Below are 11108 nucleotides of genomic sequence, written 5' to 3'. Positions count from 1 at the left end.
ACGCCGTCTATGCTGCCCCGCCTGGGGAAGCGGCCCTCCTGCTGGGGCGGGAGGGGGGCTCGGAGGTGTCCCGCGTCCGCAGGACGGGAAGGACTTGGCCCTTGCACAATGGCAGGCATGGCGTTGCTAGCTGAGCACACCGCGGCAGCAAAGGCGAAGCTGCAGGCCTCACTTTGACAGGGGCACGAGGCTCCATTTAAAGTGGCTGCTGCGCGGGCGGAGCCTTGATCGCCGAGCTCTGCGCTTTGACCGCATTCCGTGGGCACTAGCGGCCACGGGGGTTTTCTTCGGGGCCAGTCAAAATGGTTCGTGTGCACAGCTCACTCTGGCTGCAGCTAAGGGGGGGGTGGGGGGCGGGTTGGAATTTGGCCGCAATCGCTAGTGACTCACAGGCCCCTGGGTCCCGGGGGTGTGGCCACTGAGACACGTCCGGTGCCGGGCTTATAATAGGCACTCGAATATTTGTTAAATGATTTGTTGAATGAACCAGACAAATGGCAGTGGGAAAGGAGAAATGCAGATTAAGTGGGGAGATATTAGGAGGTACGCATGGTGAGAAGCTGGCGACTGTTGGGGCAGAGGAGAGAAGGGCCTGGGCGGACTCCCAGTTTCAGTCTTGGTTCGGACATGATGAATCTGAGATGCCTGAGGCCCCGCGGGTGGGATGACAGGGCCTTTGAGGAGCCTGGAGCCGCAGCACTCCGAGGCCACAAGGGGGCAGCAAACACCTGGTGGAATGAGGTGACAATTTTAGTCTCTGCTCTTTCTCCAGTGTAGAGACCACAAAATCTGAAATATTTAGATCGGTGGTTCTCAACCTTCCTAATGCCGCGACCCTTTAATACAGTTCCTCATGTTGTGGTGACCCCCAACCATAAAATTATTTTTGTTGCTACTTCATAACTGTAATTTTGCTACTGTTATGAATCGTAATGTAAATATCTGATATGCAGGATGTATTTTCATTGTTACAAATTGAACATAATTAAAGCATAGTGATTAATCACAAAAACAATATGTAATTATATATGTGTTTTCCGATGGTCTTAGGCGACCCCTGTGAAAGGGTCGTTCGACCCCCAAAGGGGTCGCGACCCACAGGTTGAGAACCGCTGCCCTAATGGGTCCAAACCTCTTCTGGGCTCCCCTTCTCGGCTAACAGCACCAAGAAGGCTCCCAGTTAAGAAACTCAAGGGCTTTTTCTGCCTTTGCACTTGCTGCTCCTTGGGCCCTCGAAGACCCTGCATATCGCCCTCTAGGGCTGCCTCCTCCATTCTTTTCTTCTGTGTCCACCTGATGGGGCTGCCCTTTTCCATGACTATCTCGCAGCTAGCCATTGCAGAGCAGAGGTCAGGTGGACCCTAACTGTATCCTCCCCACCTGGCATGGAATGTTACATAAAGAGGGATAATTGGTAAATGTGGGACAAATGGATATGTAAGTGAATGTTCAAATCAAATGAGAGCATTCGTCCTGAGAGCCCTACACCTCCCAGAAAGCTGGACCTGGATGAATATAGCTCCTGGTTCAACCACTAGGAAGGTTGACAACACTGCCCTCCATCACCCCCATCCTCACCCCGTCCCCATCCTAGACCAAGAAGCCGGTACACTCCTCCAGTGATCTCTACAGTTTATTGTCACTGGAATAGGACACTGATGAGGGGAGGGTATGCAAAGTAGCCAGACCTGTGACCTCAGGGCCCCATCTGAGTGCGGACAGGTAGGCTGTGAATCCAATAAATACAGAGCTGCCTCTGCCCTATTAGAAGGGCAGGCTGGCACAGGGCCCCAAGCCTGGCTGCCCTGGCCCACTGTGGGATGGGTAGCAGCCATCACTCCTCTGCTGGCTTCACTTGCTTGGCGGCTTCTAGCTGGCACAGAAGCTCATCCCACTGCACGAACTGCTTGGAGAGAAGCAATGTCTAGTTGCAGGTCAAGGTGAAAACAGGAGTCTGAGTGAGGTAGTGCAGATATTTTGCATCTGCCAAAAGGGTAGGGGAGCAGGGGAATAGAGCTGGTTGGGATGGAATGAGACAGAGTTAGAGATGGGAGAAAAGGACAGGGCTTTGCACAACTCCTCAGGGGCCTGGCTGAGCAGAAAGGATACAGTTTTGTTGTATTCCTCCAGGAGAGCCTTGGACTCCTCAGTGATCTCCACACACTGGTCCTGTGGGGCCAAGGTGTGGAAAAGAAAGACGGACAAAGCCCTTATTTCCCACCAACCTTTCTGCCTCATCAGGGACCCTCATCCCCATAGAGGTGACGCTTAACCCCAGAGCCAAAAGAAGCAGATTTCTAAAGGGGTACTTTCAGGCTCCAAAATGGGTACACAAATAGCAGTTTTAAAGCTGATGTAAGGAGGAATGGACCCCACATTTAAGGAAACATTTCCGCTAGTATATATCACCTCCTCCCGTCCTCTATTTCTGAACCCTTTTTGGATTTACACCAGAGCCTGGGAATAATGAAACACACACACACACACACACACACACAGCTTCTCCACCCACAGTCAAGGATACACCATCCCCAGGGATTCTTGGATACCTCCCAACTCAACCTTTTGGTGTTTCAGAGTAACCCTACTTTGGGAGGCAGGAGACCTGGATGTGGCCCTAGGCAAGTCCCTTCCCCTCTCTAAGGCTGATGGGAATGAAGGATAGACCGCCAAGTTTCCCCTGGAGTGGATATCAGGGTAGCCTGAGGCTGCTTCCCCAGGCGGCTGGGGTGGGGACTAGGAGCCTCACCACCTTCCCGTTCTCTCCCCTCCCATACTTGCTGCTGGATGTGGATCTGGGCCAAGCGCTGCAGGCAGGCGGCATGCTCAGGAACAGCTGTAAAACACAATGCACACCGCCGATGATGCTTGTGCCTTCCCCCGCCGGCTCAATAGTCTATTAGGTCTTTGACAGGATTAGAGTATTGAGTGGAGAAACTAAACAAACGCCAGGCTTCATCGACCGCTGCAGCTAGAGGAGGTGGTAGGACTCCCTGCTCACGCCAGTCATATTCTAGGACCCAAAAAGGAGGGGAAGATACAGGCCCCTAGAAGACAAAACCTTGGGGTCCCCAGAGTTGCCCCATACCTCCACTCCAGCGTCATAAGCAGTGACAGGTAAAAAGAGCTTTACCTATCATGGGATCTGTCCCTTTGCTCTCGGCCAGCGGGACCAGGTCTGCCTGACCTAGGGAACAGGGTGCCTGCAGGTGGGCTGAGGATAAATGCCAGGTCCCTAAGCTAGCCACCTGAAATCCAATACCCAAATCCTTGGCCACCATGCTAGGCCCAAAGCTGAAGGCTGTTAGATGCTCAGCAGGTAGCTGACCAGGGGTAGGGAGGGGGAGCTGGGAGAAATACCTGCAGAGACAGACAAGATGGATATCTGGATTCAATTAAAGTCACTGTCTGCTTGTCAAAACCCAGGCATAGAGACTGCTCTCAGCAGTGTGGCAGGAAGAATTCACACACATTCACATACCTGGCAGAGAGACTCTGACAGTAAAATCTGGGCTCTGCAGCACCCTAAAGGACAGATGCTGAGAGGTGGGATAAAAGGCAGAAGGAATCCCCAGAGTTGGGGCTGCTGGGCTTACATTACTATCCTTAGGCCAAAATTGCCCAGGGTTCTGAAACTGAGCTCTCTGCCTTGGCAATTTTTAATCCCAATGCAGAAGGCAGGTACCCCGCCAGGTTAAAGATAAAGGTAAGGGCCCTGGTGGTGTGGCTCAGTTCATTGGAGCATCATCCCATGGAGGTCATGGGTTCAATTCCTGGTCAGGGCATATACCCAAGTTGTAGGTTCGATCCCTGGTCGGGGTGTGTATGGGAGGCAACCAATCAATGTTTCTCTCTCTTTCCCTCTCCCTTACTGAAATCAATTTTAAAAAAACATATCCTTGAATAAGGATTAAAAATGGAAAAACAAACAAACAAAGACAAGGAGCAGACCTAGTCTGAGCCCAGGGAACCTGAGGCACAGGGAAGTCCTGTAAAAACATATCCTTGAATAAGGATTAAAAATGGAAAAAACAAACAAAGACAAGGAGCAGACCTAGCCTGAGCCCAGGGAACCTGAGGCACAGGGAAGTCCTGCCCATCCACCCACCTCCCCAAGCAGAGTAGTGGAGAGGTACCTTTGATATGAGCGCTGTCCAGCATGGGCACCAACGCCTCCACCTGCTCCAGAAGTGCAATCTGGGAGAGGATAAACTGCTCCTCTGAGGATAAACAGACAAGATAGTGGCAGTGAGGCAAGCCTGGGCACTGCTACTCCAACGCAAGAGGCTGAGATCCTGGCAGGGGAAATGGCTGGGTCCTAGAGCTTGGATCTACTGACCACTGCTCCCTTCTCAAGGTGCACATTCCCCCATTCTGCCCCCAGACCCCCTGAATGCCTCTGGTCTGACCCATCTTGAGCCCAAGGAGCCTCTAAGTTTCTCCAAATCCAACTTTTCTCCAATTTTTAACTTGAAGGCCTCTTCCTCTAGCCTCAACAAATTCTGTGAGCCCCTCTGAGGCCACAGGAGACAAATTACTTCAGACTTAGGACCCCACACTCAGGGCTCCTGGGAAGGGAAGGTCTGAAAGAGGAGACGTGGCCGCGGCCAGGCCGGTTCTGCTCTGTGGCTCCGGAGAACTGGGGCAGTAACAAAGAGTCCAATAAGGAGAGCATGGCCCTGTGAAGGGGATTTCAATGGTTGCAAAGAGTGGGAAGGGCACCGAAAAAGGGAGGACTGTTATGTCAAACATTTGGAAGCAAGAGTGCTTGTCAATTAGTAACGGAAAAATAATTTAAGTTGCTGAACTGGACAAAGGAGAGCATAGGAAACAGAGCTGGATGGGAGGGGAGAGCCAGCAAACTGTAGGCGGCTTTGAGTGGCAGGCTAGGATTTAGGACTTTATCCTAGCAAGGAGAGAAAGAAAGAGACACTGAAGTTCCCCAGTAGACAAAGCGGCATGTTGGAAATGTGTTTGGGAAAGATGACACTGGACCACATGCAAGAAGGGAAGGCTAGGGTCAAAAGAGGACTTGGGGAACTGTAACAGTTGATGTGTGAGTGGACGAACACTTAGGCAGCAGTCAGAGGGAGGGATGGAGAGGCTGGATTCAAGAGTTAGTGCAAGAGATTTCCTGAATTTGATGCAGTAGATGATTATTAAAAATCTTTTCAATGAATGAACAAGCACAGATGCTTGGCAAACCCTGCCTCATGGAGTGGTTGACTAACTGATGAGCAGACATTGCCTAGAACTCTGAAATCCCAGAGCTTTCTCATATGAAAAAAAGATGTAGAAACTCATGCCAATATTCTCCTCTCCCAAATGCAATGCTCTCTGCTCCCACCCTTTCCTAGAAGCTCCTCTGTGAGCAGAAGTGAGAAAGGTTCTAAAGGAAAATTCTAGAAGTAGACCATTGATAGAACATTGGAGTCACTCCCACTGTGGCTAGCACCACGGCCTCCAGGTGGTTCAGAAGTACACCACATCCAGTGCCACTCGAGAACCACCGGACCACCTCAGCTTCAGCCCAGACGATGGCCAGAATTCCAGACAGCAGTTTCCTGGGCTTTACCCATTAGGACTGGCAGGGAGGCCAGCTCTGTGCCCAAATTCCCCCACAATCCACATCCCCAGATGCACGTGCATACCTGCTAAGATGAACTGCAGCTTAGAGGCATCAGGTATGGCAATGCGGTCAATGTACTCAGGATCCAGGTATTTGATCAGGTCTTCAACTAGACAAGTAGCAAGATGGAAATGGATTAGGGTTGGGGAGTGAGGGTCTGTTTTATGAAGGATATTAGGGGAATGGTCCACCTTGGGGAGAGCCTTCAGTGAGGAGCTGACGCCCCCAGTGTTCATTAGCAGGTCTCTACCAGGGCTGCTATCCATACTTCCCTGTCTCGCCCCTCTGATCACCTGCTGGCTGACCTCAAACTTTAGAGCTTGGAGCATACTGGGGCCCTCAGTATTCCCACTGACCTATGTTCACCAAGGGTGGAAGGCCCCTTGCCCCTCAGTGCCACCAAGACAACCAGAGCTCTATCTGATTTCTAATTACTGGGCAGGTTGCTGGCTGAGCCAAGGCTAGGACTCCAGTGCCTAATTAATTTCCCGCCTCTGAACCTTGCCTGTGGAAATCCCATACCTGTTCTCCATACTTCACCAAAGGGATCTTTCAGACAGAGCTCTTAGCCCATCACTTGGGACACTGTCATGGGCTTGGAGTTTTACCACTAAATAGAAAGTACAGCCCAATTCACCATTTCAGCAGGGAAATGTCTTCACATTCCATCCCCGAAGGGCAACTCCAGTGACCTAATGGGCTGAAGGACCAGGGCCAGTCCTCAGGAAGTACAGGCATGGAAAAGAAGAAGGCAGGCAGGCACCCGACAGGAACTTACTCTTCTTGAACAGAATCTTCACTCTCTCTCTCTTACTCGCGATGTTCCCCAAAGCTACCTGCACCTTGACCAGGCCATCAGCCACCTGTAAGGGGAGTGAAAGTTACTTCCAAGATACACCACCTGGTTCAAGGCTTGGAAGATGTAAAGAACCCGCATTCCCTCAGACTCCCAAACCTCTTTGCCCCAGAAATCTAGGTTGGTCACTTTTTCTTGTATTAAAGGAGATGTAGCTCCACCTGCCAGGAATCCTCAGTGTGAACGGGGAGATAATCATGTACTCCTTGGGGGAGTTTCTAGTTTGATTGGGGAGATAAGGAACTATTTTAGAGTTTATGGGGCACTGGCATATACTATATATTCTCTGGTTCCCACCTCTCTGACTGAACCTACCTAGACTTTAAGGGTAGAGGATGAGGAATTCCAATATTAAAGGGCTGAATAGCCCTAACTAGTTTGGCTTGGTGGATAGAGCGTTGGCCTTCGGACTCAAGGGTCCCAGGTTCGATTCCGGTCAAGGGCATGTACCTTGGTTGCAGGCACATCAGTAGTGGGTTGGGGAGATAACAAACTATTTTAGAGTTTATGGGGCACTGGCATATACTATATATTCTCTGGTTCCCACCTCTCTGACTGAACCTACCTAGACTTTAAGGGTAGAGGATGAGGAATTCCAATATGAAAGGGCTGAATAGATGGAGAGGTAATGGCAGTGAATGATCTCACCCAAAATTCAAGGGTCAATAATATGGGGAGGCACATAAAACTGAGCAGCACAGCCATCCTTGCAGTAGGAAAACCATGAGGGTTAGCATCATAGATGCCAAAGGGAGAGAATGTTTTGCGAAGTCAGTTCTCAAATGGGGCACAATCTGCTGGTACCAACTACTTCCACGGGAGTGTACAGATATCATTACCTCTGATGCACTTAAATCCAGGACATCCCTGACACTCCACCTTCAGTAAAAGGTCTTCCCATAGTAAAAAGGGGGTAAGAGGACAACTGAGCTTCACCGTTGTCAAAATTCAGGTACTGGTGTGAAGACGTGCCAGTCCACATTGGAAAACCCGGTATCCAATCCCTTCCCCTCCTAATCCTAGTCCTCTCGGACCTCACCTCTCACCCGCGCCCCGCGCCCCGCCCCCCGCCCGCGCCCCGGAGCCTTCCTTGATCACCTCTGCTCTGCCTCTTCTAATCCCACGGACCTCTTTCTGCATAATTCATTTAGCAATTAATTACACAGAGCTTCATGCCACCCCTCCATTGTGGACCGCAGCTTCCCCAGGGTGTCAAGGCTCCCCAGCTGGCAGGAGCGGAGTCTTAGTCACGGTTCATACTGAGCCCACTTCAGACGGGCCCAATGCCCCGCAGATCCCTGCATGGGCATGGGTCCCGAGGGTCCAAAATGCTCCGGGAGGTCTCGGACCTGTGTTATTTCAAAGGCCGGACTGTGGGCGACGGGACTGGAACCGCACCCACCCGAGGCACAGGCCAGCAGACCGCCCGTCTCTGCCTCAGAAAGGGACCGCTGCACCCAAATCGCTCACCTTCCGCGAGCCGCGCGACCCACCCGGTCCGTACACCCAGCGCTCCAGCTCCTCTACGCGGGCCTGTAGCCGCTGCACATCGGGCACAGCCGCCATAGCTACCGCCCCGCCTCAGCCGGGAACAGCTGGAGGGCGGGACGTCCGTCCAAATAGAGAAGGCTAGCCAATCCGAGGGCACGGGCTCCCCTCCATTCAGGAAGTGATGTCACGACATAGGCCTTCAGTGCCGGAAGCGGCCGGCTGGGCGGGTGAAGAGACTCGAAAGCTGTCTGGTTACCTAGGCAACGGCCACTCCTGTTTGTCAAGACCACCTTTACCTTTCTTTTTCTAATTTCAGGGGACCAAAGAGGTTTCTCCACCTCATTCCCCGAAGTTGCACATATAAATACACTCATTATTTCCAGGGTTGGTCCATTCCTATAGATCAATAGATAGCATAATCTTTTAGAGTCTAATAATGTTCAAACGATGGGGCCACTCAGTACTATAGTGGCAGAATCAGGATTTGAACTCAGGCAGTCTGACTCATGAGACTGAGCTCTTGTATTCTCATGGGCCTTTGCTGTTCTGTCTTCCCGCTGAGAACCCTTGGCCCAACGCTGCCTGTAAACCACACAATTCCTTTTCCAACCCCCAGATACAAACAAGAAGAGGCACTAGGGAGGGAGGGACTACAGCTTTATTATCCAGATGTGACCTGAGGGACATCTCCTTCACAACATCCCAATCCAACCCTTCATATGGCTCCTGAAGAGAAGAAGCAGGTCTGACTCCAAGAGGTAGGGTCCTAGACATGACATTGACAAAGTGAGGAGACGATGGGGGCTTCTAGGGGCAGGACTCTTTGGTAGATGCTGCTGGAGTTGGCCAGAGAGGAAGTGCCCTCCCTTTACAATGAGGTAGATGTAACATCAAAAGAAAACTCTTTGGCTTCAAGTCCACATGGCATGTGGGGAGGAGTGGTCCCCTCCCAGGTCTGGGTCCTAAAGTGGCCCTCTGGAAGAATCAAGGTGGAGGGGGTGTCTCCCCCCACCCAGCAATGGGCTAGGACTCTTAATTCAAAGTGGGAGCTCTCAGGGTGAGGTGCCGGAAGGGGGCCCTGTAGGGGCTGGGGGTACAGGGTTAATTGGGCCCTGGGAAGCTGGCACAGGCTGGCGGCGGGCAAAGAGGATGCCTGCCAAAGGAGTAAGGAGATGGTAGAGGGAAAATACAAGCAGGAGAGGGGATGACAGGGAAACAGAAGAAGGAAACAGAAGTTAGTGACCTGATTGCTAGAACACCACACACATACCTCTGCCACAAACCAATGAGGATAAACCCCTTGGGTCAGTCAGAGACTTCTATGCTAATATAGATATCCTCGAACAGGTAAACAATAGCTACACTGATATATAGGCCAATGACAAGGCAGACATCCCGTAGTACCCACCAGGGAAACAGAAGAAGGAAACAGAAGTTAGTGACCTGATTGCTAGAACACCACACACATACCTCTGCCACAAACCAATGAGGATAAACCCCTTGGGTCAGTCAGAGACTTCTATGCTAATATAGATATCCTCGAACAGGTAAACAATAGCTACACTGATATATAGGCCAATGACAAGGCAGACATCCCATGGTACCCATAGAGAGGTCATGCCTTGACCCCCATGCCATGTAGACAGACCCTTTAACCCATGCCAATGTAGCAATCCCCTGAACCCCATATTACCCATGCAAGTTTGGATATCCCTGAATCCCATGCGAGTAGAAAAAGTCTAAAATCCCCATGCCAATGTAAATACCCCTGACCTCATGCCAGTGCAGACAGCATGCAGTACCCGTACCTGTGTAGACCACCCCGTTGATCTCTAGGGCCATGTTGATACTGCTGATACCACTGCCTGCCAGATTGAGAGGCCCATCCAGCCGCTCTTCTGTCCAGGAGGGGGCAGGGGAGTCACATTTTTGGGAATCAGACTTCAGACTTACAAGTTCCCCCCTCCATCCCTATAGACGCCCCCCATTCGACTTCAGCCTCACACCTGTAATCACACAGTTGTCTATTTAGGGATCTATCTGCCCCACCTCCAATGCTTATCAGGTAGTAGGTCTGTCCTCCCACAGTGCACAGGCCCAAAACCCTATCAGCAACAAGCCCTTCCTCACCCCTTAGGGGAACCTTGCCATGGGGCAGAAAACTTGGGGGTGCACCAGGTTGAGGTGGGTCCATGGGCCCCATCAGCACAGCCCTCTTCTCTGGAGGCTCCTCTGGTGCTAACTTCTCCCGGGCAGGTCCCAAGGCCAGGCCCACAGGCAGTGCCAGTCGAGGGGGTGGAATTCCACTCTCTTCTGGAAGAATAGGTAATTCAGCTCCCCTGATCCAACCAAGTCAGTATCTGCATTTAGTTCTCTCCCCAGGCCTGGCACCAAGGGAGGTCAGTCACCCAAGTTCAAGCACCAAGTTCAATCCCCACTCCCATCCAGAGTCTCAGCCTAGAGGCTCTGAAACTGGAGAGCCCAAAGGGCTAATATGTTGATTTGTTGTTGTTTAGAGAGAGAGGAAGAAAAAGAGAGAGACAGACAGAGAGAGACAGAGAGAGACAGAGAGAGAGATGGGGAGGGGGGGGGAGAGAGAGAGAGAGAGAGAGAGAGAGAGATCAGTTGTCTCTGTAACCCAGGTATGTGCCCTGACTGGCAATAGAACCCACCACCCTCTGGTGTACAGGAGGACGCTCCAACCAACTGAGCCACATCAGCCAGGACCCAAAGGGCCAATATATGCCTAAATTGGTCCAAAATTTGGAGGAATAATCCAGGTCACAGAAGGCACAAACCACATGCAAATAGAACCCTGGGTGAACAGGTGTAACATGGAATTGCTTTGGATAAAGGACCTTCAGCCGCGTACCACAGTAACCCCTACTCCGGGGTTCCCAAGGCTTCACTGACCCCAAACCCCAGGACCCCTAAGGTTAGAGTGCATCAAATCCCAGTGCCCCATCAGTCTCTACTGCCCCATACCTCAATGCCTCCCGCATCCCATAGACCCCCTATGTTAACGTTCCCTATATCTCAGCGTACCCCTGGGTCTCGGTGACCCCTAAACCTCAGCCCCTCGCCCCTCACACCTTTCTTAATGGGGCTCGGGCTCAGCTGCGCGCAGGCGTG

At 51.6% G+C, this 11108-nt stretch overlaps 3 protein-coding genes across 3 annotated transcripts in view; all 3 read right to left on the bottom strand.

Moving 5' to 3' along the window:
• RPP25L (ribonuclease P/MRP 25kDa subunit-like) overlaps positions 1-5492 on the bottom strand; it is a 7321-nt gene extending 1829 nt beyond the window's left edge. The window contains exon 1 of the mRNA XM_005859512.2: positions 5488-5492. The gene's annotated coding sequence lies outside the window, so the exon portion shown is untranslated. The remainder of the gene's footprint in view (positions 1-5487) is intronic.
• On the bottom strand, positions 1616-8101 carry DCTN3 (dynactin 3 (p22)). The gene is made up of 7 exons (XM_005859510.2): positions 7956-8101; positions 6408-6492; positions 5652-5738; positions 4137-4220; positions 2778-2836; positions 2110-2169; positions 1616-1924 (listed from the first exon to the last, which is right to left on the bottom strand). Exons 1-7 carry the CDS (start codon positions 8049-8051, stop codon positions 1835-1837), a joined length of 561 nt encoding a protein of 186 aa, XP_005859572.1. The 5' UTR covers positions 8052-8101; the 3' UTR covers positions 1616-1834.
• A 438-nt stretch (positions 8102-8539) lies between these two features.
• The window catches only part of ARID3C (AT rich interactive domain 3C (BRIGHT-like)), a 15865-nt gene continuing 13296 nt past the window's right edge, over positions 8540-11108 (bottom strand). The window contains exons 4-7 of the mRNA XM_014534259.1: positions 11069-11108; positions 10107-10289; positions 9785-9874; positions 8540-9129 (exon numbers count right to left, since the gene is read on the bottom strand). Coding sequence (XP_014389745.1) covers positions 9029-9129; positions 9785-9874; positions 10107-10289; positions 11069-11108 — 414 coding nt within the window. The 3' untranslated portion in view covers positions 8540-9028. The remainder of the gene's footprint in view (positions 9130-9784; positions 9875-10106; positions 10290-11068) is intronic.

This window comes from Myotis brandtii, unplaced genomic scaffold (genome assembly GCF_000412655.1).
Source record: "Myotis brandtii unplaced genomic scaffold, ASM41265v1 scaffold1270, whole genome shotgun sequence".
Classification (NCBI taxonomy): Eukaryota; Metazoa; Chordata; class Mammalia; order Chiroptera; family Vespertilionidae; genus Myotis; species Myotis brandtii.
This window is presented reverse-complemented; position numbering and strand designations above follow the sequence as displayed.